This window comes from Mustela erminea, chromosome 4 (assembly GCF_009829155.1).
Source record: "Mustela erminea isolate mMusErm1 chromosome 4, mMusErm1.Pri, whole genome shotgun sequence".
Lineage (NCBI taxonomy): Eukaryota > Metazoa > Chordata > Mammalia > Carnivora > Mustelidae > Mustela > Mustela erminea.
In genome coordinates this window covers 9,709,207-9,731,887 of record NC_045617.1, presented here as the reverse complement: position 1 = coordinate 9,731,887, position 22,681 = coordinate 9,709,207, and the positions used below count along the sequence as shown (strand labels likewise).

At 47.6% G+C, this 22,681-nt stretch overlaps 1 protein-coding gene across 8 annotated transcripts in view; it reads left to right on the top strand.

Moving 5' to 3' along the window:
- ZDHHC14 (zinc finger DHHC-type palmitoyltransferase 14) overlaps nt 1-22,681 on the top strand; it is a 276,426-nt gene that overhangs the window by 249,520 nt on the left and 4,225 nt on the right. For 4 of the 8 annotated variants that reach the window (XM_032338621.1, XM_032338623.1, XM_032338626.1 and 1 more), the window contains one exon: nt 14,813-19,850. The exons of 1 other annotated variant lie outside the window; for it this stretch is intronic. In XM_032338621.1, the coding sequence (XP_032194512.1) occupies nt 14,813-15,211 (399 nt within the window). In that variant the 3' untranslated portion in view covers nt 15,212-19,850. Of the gene's footprint in view, nt 1-3,509; nt 4,123-14,812; nt 19,851-22,681 lie in introns of those variants that run through there. 3 more of the 8 variants (XM_032338628.1, XM_032338622.1, XM_032338624.1) reach the window with 2 other exon arrangements.

Here is a 22,681-nt window from a genome sequence, read left to right as displayed (position 1 = left end):
TGCTTTGCTTTGCTGATCAAGTGTCTCCTTTAGAGGCAAGTGCACGTGCAGCACGGTCCTTGCCACTCTACTCTGAGAGTGGCCACAGGACATCTTGTTCTGTCCGCACTCACCCACACAAGAGGCCCTTAAGGGGCACCGCCTTGTTTTTAGAGGAGGGAAATGAGGACTAAGAGCGCAAGGAGAGAGGCCCACAGGAAAGGAGACTGCATTTATGTGATACCAACTGCGTGCAGAGTACTTGAGCAGAATCTTACTGAATCCAAACCAACAATGCAAAGGGGCCTGCTTGTCTCTCGCTTTTTTTTTTTTTTTAAGCTAAGAGAGGGGATTCATCTGCCCCAGGGCACATAGCCACAAATTCATGGATCCAAAACCAGTCTGATGGCTAATGCCCGTGTCTATTTCGTATACTGCCTCCTTTCCGTGAACAGGCACCACGGACAACAGTATCCATGTCCGGAAGTCTTTCTCAGAGATCGGCAGGCGCACAACAAAAGTCCTGTAAGGAGAAAGTTCCTGTTTGCCATCCTGACCATGGTTCCCACCGATAACTCCTGGGATGTGTGCTCGAGCTTTCACACACTGTGTCTGGATTCTCTAGTTCGTTCGGTAACTGAGTCCCCGCTGTGTGCTGAGGACTCGACTCAGGGGTAGGGATGTGTGGTCTCTGGAGAGCAAGCAGTCCCTCTGTCCTCGAGGAGGCAGCGGTCTGGGGACAGGACACACACACATACATGAAGGATGCAGGAGGAGCCCTCACTAGACGCTGCCTCTGAGGGCAGGGGTCCTTACCAGACTCAATGAACTTAGGTTTGTTTCATGCCCTGACTCCCGTGGTACTGAGCTCGCCCTGCTCTGCACTTTCTTTAGATTTAAGAAGTAAACAAGGCCCCCTTCAGGGTGTTGACACTGTTAAGCCACTTTATGTTAAGATGGGATGAGGGCACACTTTGTTAATTCCACAAACATTTACTGAGCACCTACTGTGTGCCTCTATGCTAGACAGAGAGGGCAGGTTTGACAAAGGGGACATGGTGGTTATTTTGCTTCGTACGGTTAATCAGAGTCATCAGAATTGCCCTTGTGCCTCTGGGGCCCAGGCCATCTAGACCCGCACCATGACCCCAGTTAAGGACATACTCCCGAGGGCACTGGCCTGGCAGGAATGGTTAGGGTACATGCCTGAAGGGCCAGTCAGATCGGGGGCTTGGGCAGAGCTCTGACCTGCATCAGAGCTTCTTCAGGCCCAACCTGGTAACCATGGCGTCCTGAGTAATGACCGGGGGCACTGAGTGAGGCCCCATGACCCCAGGCGACTTGCCAAGGCTGACAGCACTTGGACTTCATGCCCTGTCTGCCTCGCTCACCCAAGTGGAGGTGGAAGACGCCACGTCCCACAGCCCCGCGTCGCCACCAGCACACAGAAAGGGGAAGAGCTTCATTCATTTCTTTGTCCAGGCATGCACAGATCTTTCCAGAAGAGCGTACAAGCTCTTCTGGACAAGGCACTGAAAGTGCCATGGGATGTAAAGGAATGATCAAGGCACAGGTCAGCCTGGGGAGCCTTCCGGGATTGTTAACACTCCAGCTGCCACAACCCTAATGACATGTGCAGACCGTAAGTTCAGATACATGACATTCTGCATATGCTTTCTGGACCAGCTGCTCCCCCTGACTCCCGTGGACTCCACAGTAAAGAAATTCCACATTGCTGAGTTCCATGGTCCACCTTCTCCCTATCAGAGACAAAATCTAAAAATCGGGCAAAGTACGCTCCAGATTTGGTAAATAGTGCACAGGTCCCTGGGCCGGGCTGTTCCAGCAGTGATTTAAAAATGTGCAGGGATGTGTCTTCGACATGGGGTGCACTTCACAGTCAGGCACCAGGCTTGAAAGAGGCCTTCCTTCTTCTCTCCAAGAGGAGATAGGGATTAATTGTGCAAAAAGCCAGGCTTCTGCCGCTTGCTAGGTAAATGACCTTGACAAGTTGCTTAACCTCTCTGCCTCAGTGTTTTCATCCATAATATGGGAACATTGCTATCCTTTGTAAGGTTTCTATGGGGATTAGGTGAGTTAATGCATGTTAAGCACTTAAAACCTTGCCTGGCACAAGGTGAGTGTTATATAAGTATTAGCTCTATTATTATTACTGTCATCATCTCCCTGATATCCGTGATGATAAGATCAACCCTGTATCCATGCTGAGTAACTTGAACAACAATGGACATGACCCAGGTGAGGGAAGGAGCCTCGATGGAAGCAGAGAGTGAGGGCTCCAGTCCTGGCTCTCACCAGTTAACTCCCCCTGACTATTAGCAACTCACTCTGCTTCTGTGGTCCTCAGTTTTCCCCACCTGCAAAATGCGACCTGAAACTAATTTGTCTCTAAAGTCCCATCTAGCTAGAAACTCTTTGTGAAGCTCTGATCTTTGCAGCTTGACAGGTCAGAAGAGCAGAGAACAACTTCTCAGTCCCCATACACAGGAAAGGGAGCCAGCTCCTCCCAGAAAAGGGTAAACACTGTGACCCTTGGTTCCTCCCACTCCTCCTACCCACCTTGACCCAGACTCGAGACCCTGCTGCAGTCTGGGCTTTATACCAAAACTTCCCCTTATTTGTCTCATACTTCTCAGATTTCTAGGATAAATCCTACTTAGCCGTGATGTATAATCCCTCTTATATGTTGCTGGCTTTAGTTTGCTGGGTGTTCTGTTGAGGATTTCTACATCTATATTCATAAAAGATTTTCGTCTGCAGTTTCCTTTTCTTATTTTGTCTGGCGTTGGGATCAGGATAACATTAGCTTCATAGACTGAGTTGAGAAGTGTTTCTTCCTCTTCTGTTTTTTGGAAGAATTTATGAAGAACTGGGATTAATTCCATTTAAAAGATGTGGTAGAATTCACCAGTGAGGCTCTCTGGTCCTGAGCTTTTCTTTGTGGATAGTTTTTTGATTATGAATTCACTTACTACTTTTCACAGGTCTATTGAGATTTTTTACTTCGTCTTGCGTCAGTTTCAAGAGCACTTGTCTTTCTAGGAATTTATTTTACAAAGTTACCTAATCTGTTGCCCTTGTCTCTTCGGTCATATCATTATTGTTTTATTATGGAAATAGATGAAAGGAAGGAAAGTTAAGGACTGAAAAAGTAAAAACAAATAAGAAGAGTAATTTGTAGACGTGAAAAGAGGGAATGTGGTGGGAGGGAAGGAACATAGGTAAAGTGAGCCCTGACGGGGGTAATTGGTGTTTTGTGTGTGCCGCGTGCTGTGAAATGCTTGTAAGTCCCCCGGAGGAGAGAGCTGGGGGACCCTACCAGAGTGACTTCCAGCGTGGGCTGCAGGTCCTGCTCTGGGTAATGTTAGGACCAGGAGAAATACACAAGCATTTTCCAGACATTGTCAGAATATGGAAAAAGGAGCTTAAATATTTCAAGACTGACCATAATTCCTTGAGGCAGATTATGACATGCCTTTCTTTTGACTTGCTTCGTCTGCCTCCAACAGACACCCCAACCAAGACCACCTCAAACCGAGCCAACACATCAGGCCCAGCAGCGCTTGGCCAGAAAGAACCCCAATCCCTGCAGGTTTTCCAGTTCTGAGAGCCCAGTGGACATCCAGGCACTTACCTTCTGCCATGCAAGAGCCGTGCATCATTGCTAGGAGCGATTTGTCCACAAGCAACCCACCGTCTTCCTTTTTATTTATTTATTTCATTTATTAGATGTAATTAGAGCACACGATCAATAAAAAATGTTCTTGTGTCCCAATCCCCAATGAGACAGATGTGAAAACTGGTTTCAAGTCCTTTAAAGTTGAATTTAAAACACAACGTGATCTAACAATAACAAACAAGGTGCACTTCAGGCATTTCTAAAAGTGGAACCAAGTTTATTTAATACGGAATTATACTGTGGCCAGGGGGTCTCCGCTGGGGCAAAAGTCAGTTCACGCTGCAGTCAACAGAGTGTGGACAGTGTGGATACTATTACTGCAGGGATCATCTCATTTAACCCCCACAGCAACCTACAAGGTATTCCCTGTTCGGTCTGTTATTAAACGAAACGAGACTGAGACAAAGTGAAAGTTATTTGAAGTTTTACTTTATGATAAGTATTAGAAGTCAGACTGATTGGCCAGAGGAACGAGACTGAAACAAAGTGAAAGTTATCCAAAGCTCTATTCTATGCTAAGCATTAGAAGTCAGACTGACCAGTCAGGGCCGCCTCCGAAGACAGCGACCCCTCCCCATCTTACAGGCTACCTTTTATAGAGCAAAAGCCTGGCCACACAGAGGTGGCCAATGAGATTGTAACACACAGAGAAAGTTGCATAGTCATGTTAGGTCACACGCAGGTGGCCAATTGAATTACAATTTACCCTATAGTAGTTGTTCGAACTAACCGATTACTCTGGTCAGAATTGGTGCTCAAGTTTGGCGCCCAAAAGGTGGAGTTTACATTCTTTGGTGGTTAGGGAGACAGTATGTGTGCTTTACTGATTGGATGTCTCCACCTGGCCTGACTCATCCTTGTATTCTGGGCTCTGTTATTAGGAACTGGCCGACCATATTTTACTGGTTTCCCAGACTTGCTTCTAAGTAAGCTTCTTGGGGTGGGGGGGCAGGGTCAGTTTGAGTTTTACTGCACAAACAACAAAATGGCTTTTAACCAAGGTGGAGTCGCTCTGGCTAAATAGGTCCTTACATTCCCATTTTGCAAAACATGAAACTGAGGCTTTAGAATAATGCCTGGCTTGCTCAGAGTCACAAAGCCGGGCTGCTTTCTGCGAATTCAACTCCAGAAGCCCTCAAATCGGTGTCAGCTGAACCTCTTCAGATCTGGCCCTTACATCTGGCAGCCGAGCTCATTACAACCCAGTGGGCCTCAGCCCTGGGTGAACGTTAGGATCCCAACGCTGATATCCTGAGCCCAGCTCAGTCGGAATCCCCAGGTGGTAGCGCAACCACTGGCATTTTAATGACCCCGGAGGTGATTTGAACCGTCAGCTAGCATTGGAAACCATCACCTTCAAATTCTCTTGAATTCTCCAAGACTTTTGGGTTAAAAGGAGTGATTTTTGAGCCATATTTTGCTCTGACACAAAGAACATTTTTCTTGAAAAACCTTAGCTGAATTGACTCAACTAAGACATGCTCTGTTCAGAAAATATTCATACTCAGGTGTACAGAGGATTTCAGCAGAATGTGCTAGCAAACGAGAGGCCGGGCAGTTGTGGGACTCCAAACAGAGGTACTTGGGTTTCAGGCGAAGCTTTCTGGAGGAGATGACATCGGAGCCAAATAGTAAGAGGTTCGTTAAAACGCATTAGCCACCCAGGGGTGGGAGAAACACGCCACACAAAGCACGGACAGGTCACAGGTGCAAGTAGGGTGGCCCTGCATGCCGGTGCGGGAGCCGGACAACTGAGTTACCAGACTGTGGGCTGCAAAGCAGGTGTTGGAGGGAGCGTGTGAAGAGCCTTGCGTGCCTTAGAAGCAGCATGGATTTCTCCACAAGGCAGGGAGCTGTTGCAGAGAGCAATGCCATCAGGTTTTCTTGGGGTGAATGGAGCCCAGGAGGTCCCATGCGGTGCCGAGGGAAGCATGTTAATACGGAGATGGGGAAAACAGAAGAAGACCTTCACAAGGTCTTCACAGTAGACCTTTCGGCAGTGGGGCTGCTCGGGACAGCCGAGGTGGGTTTAGAAAAGAAGCAGCAGCTGTCCGGGGTGAAGTCTCTGTGGAGGGCTGGGGACAAGGAGCCAGGGATGCGCCCCCCCACCCCCTGCCTTTCAGCTTGGTGACAAGCTGGTCATAAAAGTCACCAAAGGAAACATAGGGAGAGGGGGAGGGGGAAGCTGAAGGTGCCCATTGATAGCTGGGGGTGGCAGGGGGGTACCCTGCCGGTAGTGGGGTAAACTTACAGATGGCTCCCTCCCCATGCTTATGAAGGAATGATGTGGTTTGTAGAAATTCACTTTGAAATAGTAGAGACGTGGGTCAATTTTATTAGTTGTCCTAGAAATAACAGCCGATCGGCATTGTTAACAAAGCATGAGCTGCTGGTTTGTCATCTATTAACCTGATTTCGTTTCTCCTGCTGGAAGAGTCTTTTCTCAAAAATCGACATTTAATATCTTTTCCTGACTTTCTCTCCACCCACCCCTGTCAACTCTGCCCTCACCAAGTCAAATCAAGTCTCTTGAGTGAATTAGACACTATCGAGGATGAGTGAATAAAGCTGAAATATGAGGAGGGGGAAATGCAGACGGACAGATTTCAGGACTCAGCGCAGTGTGGAAAGGTAGAGCGAGAGCTCCGTGTGGCATCACAGCCCCTGGGCTTGTATTTGCCAGTCCTCACCCTGGGGCTGGGACATCAGGGACATCAAGTCCTTTAGTCCCAAGAGCCTCCAATTCCTAACCTGTGAAGGGAAGAAGGGGAGAGTCGTGAACGGAGGCGATTAGAACTGACTGAGACCCTGTGTGCCCCGTCCTCCCAGCCCCAGCCGATGACACAGCCGGGAACGCAGGAGGAGCTCGTAAGACGTTCAGCTGAGTGTGCGTGAACGTCCCCGTCTCGGGGCCTTGCTCCTGGGGGTTCTGCACAAACACTGGTGTGTTCCTGTCTTTATTTATCCACCTCATTCCTTCCTCTCCCCAGTTTTGTCACATCTGCAAAAGGCTCCCCTACGAATATGAAACTAGGAACCAGAGGGACGGAGTTCTCTTTGGTGCAGGGACAGCCTTGGTACGATCAAATCAGTCCATGGGCTGAGAAACCAGAGGTCATGGCTAGTCTACCCATTGGACACTGTAAGCCAAGTGCCTGTGTGCTTTTCCAGGGATGGTGACAATTTTTAAGACTTGAAAACACATGATGAGCTCTAAAACGTGTGAACTACAAAATCGGAATTAATGCATGTTTAATGTCTACAAGACATATGATGTCAACTTCATTCATTGTTAATTTTATTAATTAAACTAAACCCAGCACTTATGTGATTTATTCAACTAGTCTTGCAGAATTCTTCGTGCATCATATGAAAAAAATAGATTAAACAATAATGTTAAATCACAGGACAAGAAGGAAGCTCTCCTCCTAACCTACATTTTAAGTGTGTTTTAGAAGTATAGAGTATTTCTGGAACCGTAATTGAGCACTCATAGACCCCCAGAAGACGGCTTCATGGCCAAGCAGACATAAACAATGCCCAATGCTAATACTTTTGACAAGAATTGGAGCAGAAGCCATAAATAATTTCACTCACCCTTCATTTGTATACAAGACCGTCTAGAAAACTCCCAGCTTTGCTTTTAACAGCATTGAACCTGTGTGCTAGGTTTATTTCAAACAAGAAGTCAGCGAGAGTAAAATAAAATGTATCCCAACATGAGCAATTTTATTTGAAAATCTGCAGAAACAGAAAGTAAATTATCTCTGCACTGTTTTTCCCTCATAACATTAAGTGACAATGTGTGTGACATCTGAACATCTGAAACCATCAGTTCGTTTGTACGTTAAATGACAGTGCTTTGTCCGGGCAGTAAATCAGCCAGCCCTCACACAGCAAACACAGCGGTCCACGCTCCTGCCCCCACTGTTTCTCCTGCTGCCAACACGAGGGTCTTTTCATAGATACTCTTCCAAGAGATCGGGTTTCTATTCCAGTGGTCTTCCGCATTTGGATGATTTTTTACTTTTTTATTTTTTTAAGATTTTATTTATTTATTTATCAGAGAGAGAGAGTGAGAGCGAGCAGGAGAGTACAAGCAGGCAGAGTGGCAGGCAGAAGCAGAGAGAGAAGCAGCCTCCTTGCTGAGCAAGGAGTCCCATGCAGGGCTTGATCCTAGAACTCTGGGATTACGACCTGAGCCCAAGGCAGTGGCTTAACCCACGAGACACCCAGGCGTCCCTGATTTTTAATTTTAGAATGGCAGTTTCATAGAATTCAACCCAATATTTGAGAAATAGTAACCTTTAAAGGCTTGTTTTGGAATGATAGCACACGTCTCTCAAATTCCCGTTTGTACTGGATGGACTGTACTGCCCAGTATCCAGGTGCTTGATTGGTTTTTCTTAAGATTATGTGAGTGGTTAGATCTCTAAAAGACACCTAAGGGTGTCTTGGTGTTAGTGCTGGAGCCTTAAGCCCTGGACCAAGTTGTCAGAGAAGTAAGCAGTGATGTCGCCCCCTACTGGTTGAAGAGAGGAGTCCGCTCATGAAAAGGCGAGAAGGTGGGGGGTGGCTTGAGAAAGGCTGAGCTTTTCTCGAGAAGTGTCTGTTCATGTCTTCTGTCCTTTTTTTGACTGGGTTATTAGTTTTGAGTATTGAGCTTGAGAATTTCTTTATAGATCTTGAATATCAGCCTTTTGTCTGTACTGTCACATGCAAATATCTTCTCCCATTCCTGGGTTGCCTCTTAGTTTTGTTGACTGTTTCCTTTGCTGTGCAGAAGCTTTTGATCTTGATGAAGTCCCGAAAGTTCATTTTCGCTTGTCTTTGGCGACATGTGTTGAAAGAAGTTGCTGTGGCCAGTGTCGAAGAGGTTACTGCCTGTGTTCTCCTCTAGGATTTTGATGGATTCCTGTCTCTCATTGAGGTCTTTCATCTATTTTTGAGTCTATTTTTGTGTCTGGTGTAAGAGAATGGTCCAGTTTCATTCTTCTGTATGTAGCTGTCCAATTTTCCCAGAACCTTGTATTGAAGAAACTGTCTTTTTTCTATTGGATATTTTTTTCCTGATTTGTCAAGGATTAGGTAACCATGGAGTTGAGAGTCCATTTCTGGAGTCCTTATTCTGTTCCATTGGTCTGTTCCATTGTGTGTCTGTTTTCGTGCCAGTACAATGCTGTCTTGGTGATCCCAGCTTTGTAATACAGCTCGAAGACATGCAACAGGATGCCCCCAGCTTTGGGTTTTTTTTTTTTTTTTTTCATCCTTAACTTGGCAATTCGGGATCTTTCCCAGTTCCATACAAATTTTAGGATTTTTTTGTTCCAGCTCTTTGAAAAATGTCAATGGTATTTTAATAGTGATGGCATTGTAAGTATAAATTGCTCTGGGGAGGATAGACATTTTGATGTTTATTCTTCCAATCTATGAGCATGGAATATTTTTCCATCTTTTTGTTTCTTCCTCAATTTCTTTCATGAGTGTTCTGTAGTTTCTAGAGTATAGATCCTTTACCTCTTTAGTTAGGTTTATTTCCTTTGTATCTTGTGGTTTTTGTTGCTGTTGTGAACGGAATTGATTCCTTAATTTCTCTTTCTATAGTTACATTGTTAATGTATAGAAAAACAGCTGATTTCTGTGCATTGATTTTGTCTCCTGCCACATTGCTGAATTGCCGTATGAGTTCTAGTAATTTGGGGGTGGAGTCTTTTGGTTTTTCCACATATAGTATCATGTCATCTGCAAAGAGGGAGAGTTTGACGACTTCTTTGCCAATGTGGTTGTTAAGAATAGAGCTACACTACCACCCAGCAATGACACTACTGGGTATTTACCCCAAAGATACAGATGTAGTGAAAAGAAGGGGCACATGCACACCAGTGTTCATAGCAGCAATGTCCTTGATAGCCAAACTGTGGAAGGAGCTGAGATGCCCTTCAACAGATGAATGGATAAAGAAGATGTGGCTCATATACACAAGGGAATATTACTCAGCCATCAGAAAGGACGAATAGTCACCATTTGCATCAACATGGATGGAACTGGAGGGGATTATGTTAAGCAAAGTAAGTCAAGCAGAGAAAGACAATTATCATATGGTTTCACTCATCTGTGGAACATAAGCAATAGCACAGAGGACCATAGAGGAAGGGAGGGAAATCCAAAGGGGGAAGAAATCAGAGAGGGAGATGAACCATGAGAAACTATGGATCCCAAGAAACAATCTGGGGGGTTCAGAGGAGGAAGGTGTAGGGAGGGGGTAACAGAGCAATGGGCATTGAGGAGGCACCTGCTGTGATGAGCGCTGGGTGTGCTGGGTGTTCCACTTAACTAACGAATCACTGAAAACTACATCAAAAACTAATTATGTACTATACAGTGGCTAGCTGAGTATAATAAAAAATAAATAGATAAATAAGAAAAGAAAGGCTGACCTTTAAGAAGAGAGAGGTGGGAAGGAAGACAGGGAAGGAAAAAGAGGAAGAAGAAAGAAGAAATGGGCAAATAAAAATCAGAAGCAGAGGTGAAAAGGAGGAGGGTATAAGTACATCGTTTCATGGATCCCCTCCACAGTGACCTTGAAAATATCAGCCGAGTTATCAAATGGGATCGCAACCATGAAGGTTTATCAACCCATCCTCCTGGGAATTTTGGCATTGTGCAAAATGAGAGAATGCTAACTTTAAAAACAAAACAACAACAACAAAAAAGGAGCTTCTTTTCTAAGAAGGAGATGTTCAAAACATGCGAAGTTAATGTGAGAATTACAGTCCCTTGTTGGAATCCAATAAAGTCCATTGTCACGTGGAACCAATAAGAGATTTATATGGGCAAACTCCAGTAGAACAAATCCTGGTTCCTGGGTTCCCCCATATGGGGTTGATTGTCTAAAGGAAAACCAGTTCAAATGGGACAAATTCTTTTCAAAGTTTTGGGTCAGCAGGATTTGGACACTTAGGTTCATTGTCCCGGTAACTGCTCACTGAGGTCACTGCCGCAAGTTAAACTGGCGGGAAGCGATGCATGGCAGAGAGTAGGTTAATTATTAATATGAAAGCAGGCCCTATGATGAAAGAAATATCCATAACTATACTCAGAAAGATAGTCATCTTTTTAAATGTTTGAAGAAATCAATGTAGGAGAGAGGCTTGAAGTCAGTTAATACAAGCTAGGGTTCAAAATACTCATTTTGACTCATTTCTGAGTCACTTATATTTAGACTTTTTTTTTTTAATGCAGTAGTTCAGGGTCAATTGTTTTTCATGTGTTCAAGCTCTTAGGCTTTACCTCTGGTAATCGGAACACTGTTTTTCATAGTCCTGACCGGGAGGCTGAGCACAGATTTGTTACCGTTTTAATGAATTGTCAGTTTGGCCACAGGAAAGCTCTGTAATGTGTACAGGAGTGGCCCCGGGTTTGGAGGGGGCTTTCTCTTTAAGAGAAAGAAAACAATTTGCCAGGAACTGGGACTTGATCTCAAGCCTCATAGCTTCAGGATAAACCCACCTCCGGGTACGGGTGGTCCTGTTAGAGGCAGCAGTGATGTTGGTCATACAAAGCCTTCCAGACCACATCCAGCTCCACGTGAAGTCCCCAATGATCACAAGGTCTAAGGAACTAACTGACCACTTCCTCCCAGGGGAATCTGGCTCTGCAGTGGGCATGGCTGGAGGGGAGTGACCAGGGAAAAGGACCAGGGAAGTGAGCTGGAGACAGGAGAGGGAGCTACCTCTCCCCTTACCCTGGTGCCCCTGACCTCGAAAATCTCCAGCTCTGCCCTCTCACATAATCCTCTGTGAGTCTGCAAACGTCAGTCTTGCACCGATCCCTAAAATAGAATTTGCCAATTAGTGTTCAATAAAAAAGAAGTCTTTCTGCAGGCAACAGAGACAAGCAAGTCTGATTTGCAGTTTTATCTTTCCTTAGAGCTCAGGGTGCTGGGTAGACTGAAGGTATGAGGCATGGGGGGAGCTCCAGGAGGGAAGATTTGAGAATAGGATCCTGGCCTCCAGGCACGGCTCAGCCCCAGGGTTGCTCACCGGCCTGCTCCCAGGCTGCACCGAGCCCCGAGCCCCGGAAAGTGGAGGAGGCGGTGAGGGAACCCAGCTGTCTTGGTCATCAAGGAGACCAAACCGTGCTTTTCACAACACGTTCGTTGCAAAGCACAATATATCCAAAGCCCTAGGACGGTTTCCAGAAGATGAATGTTTAATCAGGAAGGTTGCTCTTCTCTGCCTCTGCCCTGTCAAGACCAAGCCAGTGTGTTGGACCAGCCTGACCATACGGGAGAGCGTGAGCAACACCTGCCGGCACCAGCCCGCCCGCGGCCCCGCCTCGCTGCGCAGCATCTCCGCCAGAAAGCAACCCCCCGGCCCCCCGCCAGCAGCTGGAACCCGGGGTCCGACCAGCCCTCGGGAAAGCACTGCGGTGGCAGAAACCACGGGGTGGTGATGGGAAAAATGAGAACAGGAGATCCCAGCCCTTGCCCAGGGCCCTCCGTGTTCCTGAGCTCCCTGGACTGGGAGGGAGGCTGATGGAGAGTGACGGTCCCCCGAGACTTGCTTTCCTTCGGTAAAGAACTCTCTTCTTGCCTGAAATTGGGTCTCTCACCTTTGAAAGGAGGGTCTTCACCCTCCTCCTCAGTGGGCTGGGGCGGGCCTGCCCCTTGCGGTTGTAGAAAGAAACCCTCTGGCCAAAGGACGCACACACCGGAGCGAATGAAAGAAAAGCCGAGTGTCCACTGACAGATGAATGGACGGAGAAGATGCAGTGTAGATCCACTACGGAGTACTACGCCGCCTTCCAAAAGAGTGAGATCTTGCCATGTGCGATGATGTGGACGGACCTAGAGGCTGTTAGGCTAAATGAAGTCAGTGGGTCAGAGAGAAACAAATGCCGTGTGATTTCACTCCTTTGTGGAATTTGAGAAACAAAATGGATGAACATAGAGGAAGGGAAGGAAAAATAAAATAAGAAGAAAACAGAGAGGGAAGCAAACCGTGAGACCCTCCCCTACAGGAAACAAACTGAGGGTTGCTGGAGGGGAGGTGAGTGGTAACTGGTGACGGGCACTGAGGAGGGCACGTGATGTAACGAGGTCTGGGTGTTACGTGCAACTGACGAATCACTGAGCTCTGCCTCTGAAACTAATAACACGCTCTGTGTTAACTGAATTTAAATAAAAAGATTTTTTAAAAGAAAGAAAGAAAGGAAGAGAAAGAAAGAATGAAAGGAAGGAAGGAAGAGAGAAAAAGAGGGAGCAAGGAAGGAAGGAAGGAAGACCCGTAAGTCGGAACTTCGATGAACTCTCTCTCCTCCCAAAAGTGTGCGTGGTGCGTGGTTCCTTCTGTTCCCTGCACGGAGGTGGGGGAGTGATGGCAGCTCTAGGTGTCCCCTGGGCAGGACAGTGAGCCACCTCCACCACAAAACCGCTGGGACAGGTTCTACAAGAACTCGGGAGTTCTGAAAAAGAGAGGAGGGGATAGTAAGACAAGGTTTGTGAAGTACCTACTATGTGTCACGCGCAGTAGGAGAAAGAGCTTCATGGTCAAGCAAACCCAGCCCCAAACGCTGGGTCCTTGCCTTACTCTTATCCATAAGGTCTTAAGCCACTCGTTCACTTCAGCCTCAGGGGGGAAATGTGTTTGTTCTAAGAACTTCTGAAGAAACAGTGCAGTGCCTCGCTTACTGCTCGAACCTAAAGTCACACCCGTTCTTCCTCCTCCTGGTCGAAGAGCAGTTCCTGAAACTCTCGAAGGACTGACCGCACACACTCAAGTTCAAGATCTCTGAATGCTGCCGAGGCGTCTTCTGGCTGATCCACACCTGCTCCATCGCTCGAGGGAGGGCTCCGCGCCCCACGTCCCATGTCCCACGTTCCACATTCCACGTTCCAGCAGCTCAGAATACGTTTACACCATTTCTTCACCCAGTGAGTGAAATGAGGGAAAGGACGTAAGGTGTGACATGACGTAAGGACACTTAGAAGAAAAGGAAACATCTTGTGAAATGTTGGCATTCTCTTTCACGGATTAAAAAAAACACAGAAGCTCAAGGGTTCTCGAAGCAGATGGAAATTTAGCAGTGGGGAATTCTGGGGCTTTGTGAACAACAGTCTGACCAGACCCTGAGGGGCCTTTCTTTCTTTCTTTCTTTCTTTCTTTCTTTCTTTCATCTTCCTTCCTTCCTTCCTTCCTTCCTTCCTTCCTTCCTTGTAGTAAAATATACAAAACACAAAATTTACCCTTTCAACCATCTTTCAGTGTCCTGTTCGGTGGCAGTAAGTTCACTCGCAGGGTTGTACAAAGATGGCTCCTGTCCATCTCCAGGCCTCTTCGTGTCTCAAAACTGAGACTCTATCCCCAGGCACACTGGCTTCCTCTTCCCTCCCCCCAGGCCCGGGCACCCACCCTTCTCTCTACTTTCTGTCGTTGGGAAGTTAATTCTTGCGGGTACCGCGTGTGTTATCATGGAATATTCGCCCACTTGTGACTGGCTCACCTCACTCAGCACGGTGTCCTCAGGGTTCATCCGTGTGGTGGGCTGTGTCAGGATGTCCTTCCTGTCCATGGCTCAGCTGTGGCGGACCGTCCGTCTAGACCACGTTTTGTGGATCTGTTTATCTGCAGACGGACCCCTGCTTCCACCTCTTGGCTCTTGTGACTGATGCTGCTGTGAGCATGGGTGCGGGCCCCTGTATTTGTAAAACAATCGAGTAAAAGTGGTTTCCAGCCTGCAAGCAGGGGCCACTGATCACCAGAGACAACTCTGGCGGGTGAAGCCTGTGACTGTCTCCAGGGGATTTTTCCTTAATTAGGTCGTGTCTGGGGGTCAAGGGCCAGGAGGGTCGTGCCTCTGGCTGTCCGTAACTCCCTGGGCACCTGTGGGTGCTGTAGGCACCTGTGGGTCCCCCCCAGCAGCTTATTTCAGTGCACGTGTTTTCCAGGTGCGGGCGTCCCTGGCTGGTACCAGGCCCCTGTGCATGCTCTCTGCCTGTCTCACTGAGCATCACTAACGGGTTTCTCTCTCTCTCTCACATCCCGCCCTTCCCCTTCCTGTGCCCCCCCCCCTCCCCACCCCATGCCCGTCGCCTCTCCGCCTTCGGGTTGCCGGCTCCCTCCTGCTGCCCAGTGCGACCAGGACCAGTGCATTCAGAGCACCAAATTCGTTTTGCAGGCCGCGGCCACGCCCCTGCTGCAGAGCGAGCCCAGCCTCACCAGCGACGAGCTGCACCTGCCCGGGAAGCCGGGCCTGGGCACACCCTGCGCCAGCCTGACGCTCGGGCAGCCCACGCCGCCCTCCTCCATGCCCAACCTCACCACCGAGGCGGCGCTCACAGACATCCTGCCCCTGAAAGACGAGCACGTGGGCCACCAGTTCCTGACCCCGGAGGAAGCGCCCTCGCCGCCGCGGATGCTGGCGGGCAGCCCCCTGGCCCACAGCCGCACCATGCACGTGCTGGGGCTGGCCAGCCAGGACTCCCTGCACGAGGACTCGGTGCGCGGGCTGGTGAAGCTCAGCTCCGTGTGACCGCAGCCCGGGGACAAGGGCCGCAGACCGCAGGAGCTTGGCCGTGACCCGGTTCCAAGGCGGCGAGGACAACTCCGGGTCCTGGGGCACCCAGACCCCTCAGAGCGCAAACGGATGGCCCTTCCAGGGCAGAAGAGGGCAGGGCCCGAATGCCTACAGCTTGGGTTGATGGAACTTTCTTCCTGACCCTGACTGCTTTGATCACCGTGAAAATGGAGAAGTGGCTGTTTCCAGGCGGCTGGCATTTGAGGGGTGGGCCTGGGGAGAGAGGAGCAGCCTCCGGGGCTGCGGGCTGAGCCCAGGAGGAACGGACCCGGCCCGGATGGCTGCTCTGCGGTCCGCCCGCTGCTCTGGGGACAGACACACGGGAAGGTTGAGGACGCTGGTGGCCAGACTGAATTTGCACTTACATGTTATGCTACTAATATTTGAACTAGACATACCATTCCATTTGTTAATTTAAAAACAAAAACAAGAACCTAAAGGGGATTAAAAAAAAAAGACCAGGTCTGGATTTGCATGCCACGCTACGTCTGTTTCCAAGTGGTGTTGGTATTCAAACGGAAATGCTGCTTGCTTGCTTTCTTTATTTCTTCTAATTTGGTGAATTTTCAAGTGCTGTTTTAGGGGAAGCCAGTGCAGCACAGCGAGGCTCATGGACATTGCCGACACGCGCCAGCTTCTCGAGCTTCGCTAGACATGGGCAGGTGGCGCCCGGGCTGCGGGGCTGCCGGCTTGTGCCCTGTCAAGTATCAGTTCACCTTCTGTTGGGTAGTTAGACGAGCTTTGTGTCGTACCACGCCTGCCACAGTCTCCACCTCCTTGTGTGACCAAACGTCCTGTGGGCAGCCAATAAAATGACGTCCTCTGTTATTTCGGATCTGCGTACAGTTATCCTTAACAGCTTCAATGACGACACAGTCATCTGGCTGACCTATGGAGAGTGTGGTTTCACCGAAGTATCCCTAGCGAGGAATGGTCCCCAAACAGCCAAAAGTAAAATCTTGGAATGGGGTAGGGGGGATTTACGGGATGATATCTCAGGTAAGCGGGTAGCTTTCCAACAGTGGTTTTTTTTTTCTCCCCTCTCTCTCTCTTTTTTTTTTTTTTCTTTGTCTTTCTGATACGGTCTCAGCAGAATTTGTTCCACATTGACCGATTGCCACAGGGCGATTAATCCACGGGTGGCGGGAGAGGGCACACAGGGACAAGGCCACCGTGAGGCGGTCTTCTATGTCCTATTCCATAAGGTCAGTGCTTGGAAAGGGCAGCGCGAGGTTCTCCTCAGGTATCAGAATATGAGGAGAAACTGGCTTCACGTCTGGGCCCTGAGCATGTAGCTCATCATTCTCACCCAGACATGAAGCAGAGTGGAATTAAGAAAATTACTGCTTCATTCGTTCATTTATCATCGAGAAGGACGCGGGCTCTGTATTTAAGGAGTAAGTCATTTCGGAGGCAGCTGCGGGGACTCAGCAGGCTCTGTCCAGGCTTCTCTCCAGACAATAAATTCAACCGCCCAATCGACTCAAGTTCAAAATCAAGCTGGGGCTCCTCACAACCGTGTGAAACACCAGCCACCCCAGCAATTTGCATTTATGGAAAAAGGCTGTTTCTCCCACGAAAGAGTTGCCATTTTATAGAAAAGGAAAGCAGAAAAGGAAAAGAAAAGCACAATTTAAAGTCTCATCTGGAATAAAGCCCATTCTTTGTTGGTGGAGAATCTCCTGTGCTGAAAATAACCCCACAATTCTGGCTGGGTGGTGTCTTGGAACCACCGTAACTTTTCATGCTGTCTAAACAGATAGAAAACAGGAAAGGCAGATGGTGTGTAGCCATTACTGACCTCCCGGACCTCCTAGCTCCTTGTGCTCGCTTGGAATTTATAATAAGGGGGACAGAGCTCTTCCTTACACAGCCACACACACACACACACACACACACACTCACGGTCACGAACCCATAGGGATTCTCTCCTTGCCTGCACTGCCTGGGAGCAAAAAGCAATAGCCCCACGATGTGCCTTCCAGAACTTTCCTAACCCTCTGCCCTCTGCCTCCTTCCATCTGCTGCCCTGAGACCCTGGGAGAGTGTTGGCCCTGGGGAGAAGATGGGTCACTTCTCACTCCAGTGTCTGTGGCTCCGTCCACTCCCAGTTTCTTCACCTGGAAGATGAAGACAATGAACTTTTGAGTCTTTCCATTTCTATCATCTAATTCAGTGGTTGCTGATTTCCCAGGATTGGTCCCTCTTTCCACCTCCTTATGATAAAATCCAAGAAGTCAGGATCTTTCATGTCTTTAATAACCAATACTTAGAGAATAGATATTACTGATCCTCCACACACCCCCGGCCTTATGTCCTGTACCCACTGACATCATGTATTGGAAAGGGGATTGGGAATTTCAGTGAAACAAATCAAAGCTATCAAGCCCATTCAGGGTCCAGGAGGGTGATTAACTTGAATAGGCCCATTTGCTATAACAATGAACTTCTTCAAGCCCCAGACCAGAGAGATACTCACAGCCCTTTAGTCTGTGGCTTAGAAAAGAGGGGGGAGTCTGTGGAATGAAGGACTATGAGCCGGGGAGCTCCCAACTTCCCCTGATCTCAGGAAAGGGACTTCTGGTGATGGATCTGCATTTCCCATTACCTGATAAATACAAATATTTTTAAATGCTGGGTGGTTTCATCAAGCTGTGGCTGCATATAGACCTTGATCTTTCTAAATTCTGTCGGTGTGTTATGGAGCGATTGCATGCTGGCTATGAAAATAAGATTAATATTTTACCGTGCTATTAAAGCTTGGACCATTATCAAACCTATGCACATGCATACACACACACACACACACACACACTCACTCACTTTGTTGTCTAAAAATCCATCTGTTTTCCTCCTCCCAGAAGTGCTTCGGGCACCGCAGGCTCGCCAGGCACTCAGAGGCTGAGTTGAGCCTGAGTGCCCTGGTGCTGGGGAGGTTGTTGGCTGGAGCGTCAGGGCGGCTGCTAGCGTGCCCGCCGAAAGGGCAGGATGACATGACATTCCGTGCCTAGGGAGAATCGGCCGGCATTTGTGCTGACGCACTTGAAAAAATGCTCATTCCAGCGTTCAGCCTGGGAGGGTGATGCCATAGCCCCAGCCTGGGCCAGCAAAATGCCAAATACCTGTTCTGGCCCAGAATAACACCAAGGAAGACCCTTGTGCTCAGCTCAGCCCCCTCCAAGGACCCCGTAACCCCCCCCCCATTATGTTTCGGATTACTGACTGGGATTCAAAACAAGAGGCAAACCCCATTTTATGAGCCATGCTTCTGCTGGACCTAAATGGGTTTTCAGAAGTCCCCTAGCTTTTCACTGCCTGGGCTTGGGCCTGGCTTTCTTGTCGGATTCAACAGCAAGCCTATGAATTTGCCTAAAATGACAGGAAGTGTCCCTGGCATTGGGGGCTGTAATAGCATCTCCGGAAAAATGCCAGAAACCAAGCCATTCGGGGACCGCCATCAGTGGTTTCTGAGGGGCACAGCCTGATGGGCTCCTCTGCGGGTCTCAGAGCCTCCTTGCCTCCCCAAAGGGGGGAACTGTAACTCGATGCCCCCTTCCTGAGCTCCACAAACAGTCAGCCTCTTCACCAGAAACCCAGGGCTTTCCCACCTTGGCTGGTGGTTTTGAGTTAGCCAGAAGGCATCAGGAACTCGCATTCATTGTTTAAGGAACGTTTTGAAGTGCGTTGTCTGTCATTCGTCCGCAGGACCACTGCCTCACCTGTTCAGGTCTTGATCGTGTAAGAAAAGAGACTAAAGGGAACAAATGTCAGATCTACTTTTCTGATTAATGCCTTAAACTGTTTTGAAGCTGAGCCTAAGTCAAATTGATGTTTACATTTTTTATTAAGTACCTATAAGTTGTGGAAGTCAAGCATATTCTTGTCCAAAGGAGAGAGCCTTTCAAATGAAGTCTGATTCCCCGGTCCCCTCCACAGGTCCTGGAGCTCTGCGTATGGCCTCGTATGCCATTTTCCATGTGCCTGCATCAAAAACCACCCCCCCCATTTGTTCCCTCAAGATGCAACACCCCCTTGTCTCTGTCTTCTAACAATAAGTTATTGAAATATTAAATAAGCTGAAAGTCGTTTTCTTCCAAATGAATGTCAAAGATGCTCATGGCTTTTTGTACCTGGGGAAATCCTCTGTCTAGTTGCCCACTGTAAGGTCCTCACCATACAGCCAGGATGAATTTTCAGACGAGGCATCAGGACATTAATCCAGCCATGGAAAATAATTGGGAGGCTGAAGATTAGATTGTTTCTGGAGCAACTGAATTTGCAGCTGCCACAAAACTAGATAAATGGCCTTCACTGGAATTATTTTCTAAATCTCATAAACCCTAGGAATCACCTACAGAATGGGCTGGAAACACGAAGACTCTTCTTCCGTCTTGTGCAGCATGAAGACTTTTCTTCCATCCACTGTTGACTTTTTAAGAGACACTTGGTATTGCTGATGAAGACATGAATGGACGGCTCTCTGTTTGCCCTAGATATGTTAAGATGGAGAGTTACACCAAGAAGCCATATGGCCTATCCAAGGAGACATGTTTTCTGGGTTCTACATGAATGGACATGGTTTTAGCCTGCAATTTAAAAAAAAAAAAAAAAAAAAGGAAGATTACATCCTCATTTACTATTTGCCCAGGGCATTCTGTGTTGGTATTTCACATGAGTCAAACATTTTGGTGTGAAAGGGTGGGAAAAAGGCCTTTTAAACTCTTAGTGGATTCAAAGCCCTGAATCGGAACAATGGTGAACACAATATAATACAGAGCGTTGCATGTTTTCCGAGATACTTATGCTTATTGAAGTGCCTTTCATGTTTTAATCAATGTTTGCAGAATCTATCTTAAACCTGAAATGAATTAAGAAAGTATTTTCCTCCTTCAATAAAAACTGCTAATGGCATCAAACGTAAACCTCAGTCTTTATAAGATTTTCAAGGTCAACAAGGTGTAGGGAAGAATCAGATCGATTTGCATTCAGTGAGTTTTCACTGTGTAGACACTCCTCTGAAGAGTACTGGATTTTCTGGTCACAGATACCTAGATTGGTTTCTTACAGCTGTGATTCTCAACTTTTTTAAATTCGCAAATGACTTTAGAGCAACTAAGAACTTCAAACCCTGTAATCTACTTGCTCTGTGTCCCACCTTCTAACGCACACACACCCCAGCCTTTAACTTTGCCAGATAAGAATTGTGTTTGGCTACTAATAACAAAATCTCCAAGTAACAGTGGCTTAACAAAGAGATGTGTTTTCTGTCATGCAAAATAAGCCCAGCGGCAGGCAATCCAGAGTCAGTGATGGCTCCATAATGTCATCAGTGTCCTGAACCCTTTCTTTCTGTTCTGCCATTCTTAGCATTGACTTTCATCCTCAGGCTCACTTCATGGCCACAAGATAGCTCCTGCAGCTCCAGGCATCAAAGCCGTATTCCAGGAAGGAAACAAAGGAAAAGAGCAAAATGGGTACAAGACACTTAAAATGGCTCCCTTCAGAGAGCCATTCCCAAATCTTACTCAGATTTCTCCATTGCCAATGTCGAGTCACATGACAACCCCCGAGCACAAAAGAGGCAGGAATTATGGTGTGTTAGCTGGACACATTATTGCCCCAAATAATGTCAAGTTCTGTAAGGAAGAAGGACAAAATGAGTATTTACTAGATCATCACAATGGGTAACCTCATCTCCTCCTTACTGAAAAAGAGACCTGCTAGTTGAGTTTATCCATTCTCCACTCCACCAGAAAAGCTTTGTCTTCACCCACTTTTTCTCTCTTTGGAGAGAGTTCCTATTTACTAAAGTAGGCTTGACCTAGGCTGTTCCATGACCTCTAGGATCCAGCCCTTTCTCTTGCATCTTCAGTTTCTCTCTTTTCATTAGTTGCTTTTTCTAGGTCACCACGCTTTTCTTCTATCAAACAAAAAGGAAAAACAAAAACAAAAAACATCCTCTTCCTTGCCCTTCATCCCTGGCATTCCCTCGTGCCACACTCATGAGACTGGCGCTCCAAGGTCTCCAATGGCCAAATCCAGCAGGATTGGTCTACCTTCTCTTTTGCATCTCGGAAGCATCTGGCACCATAGTGCTGCCTGGGTGGGCCATGGGGGCATGGAAGGCAAGCTGCGGTTGAATGGCCTCGAGGCTCCTCAGGCAAACTCTCTGTGCTTCACCACTGTGCTTCTGTCCTCTGGCTCAGTGACATTGTTTTTCCAGTTGGCACCTCCTTGCATTCTGCTTCCTTCTCACACCCCCTAAAAGAGGACACACCCTCTGCCCTTCGCTTTCCTGGCTCTCCTCCCCTGCAGAGACTTTTCCACTCCCAGTGCCTTCTCGTCCTTCCTCTATAGTGAACTCCAGCCTCTCTCTCTCCTGGATCACCTCCCTCCCCAGTGCCAGCCCACATCTGAACCAGCTGTCCAGGAGGAGAAAGTTCTCAGACAGGATTCTGGCTCTGGCTTGGGGGAAACTAGCTCTCCAACACTTGGGTGATGGGTAGAGCCTCTGCTCCTAGTTTCCTTACCTGTTTATGATTGGCTTCTGATGCACCATGCTACTCTTGGCTCCGTGTCCATTTAGATGTTCCACCATCACCCTAAACTCAGAATACCTAAAATTGAATTCCACATCTTTTCCCCCAAACCAGTCCTTATTTTAGTTGCTGCTTCCCTAGTAGAGTCCTTGGCTGAAAATTCTGGAATGGTCTTTGACTCTTCATTACTCTCCATATCCAGTCAGGTGTCCAATCCCTTCTAGTCGTGCTTTATAATATCCATCAAATCTGTCCTTCTTTTCTACTGGATTGCTGTCTTCACTGTCTTCCCCAGAGTGTTATGGTGGCTCCAAGAAGTCTCCTTCCAAAGCTTTTCCTAAGCCTGTCCATCCCATGTAACCCAGACAAATGGGTCTTCCCCCAACCATGCTAGGTGCATGTCAGACCCTAGGCAGGAGACGGTCAAAGGCTTTTTCTTGCCCATATGCTGCTTAAACCAACATCAAAGCCTCTATTCTCTGGCCTCAACTAGTATTTCTGTCCTCTGTCCCTTTCTTCCTGTGCTCCCCTCTCTGACCATCTGGCCTCCTCACCTTCTGGTAGGAGTCATGCACTTCCTACCCTCCCCATCTTCCCTCTGCTCTTCCTGACTCTCCCCATAGTCCTTCCTAGCTTTCAAGGCCTTGCACAAGGGCCAACACTTCCATAAGCTCTCTGACAGACCAAGGGACTGCTTTCCTCAGAATTCTTAAATTGGTCTGTCAGGTAGTTTCTTAAATTGAGGTATAATTCACATACCATAAGTTTACCATAAGTTCACCTTTTTAAAATGTACGACTCAGTGGTTTTTTAGTATATTTACAAGATTACACCACCAGCACATCTGAAACATGTCCGTCACACATTTGATGCTCTTTCTAGAATA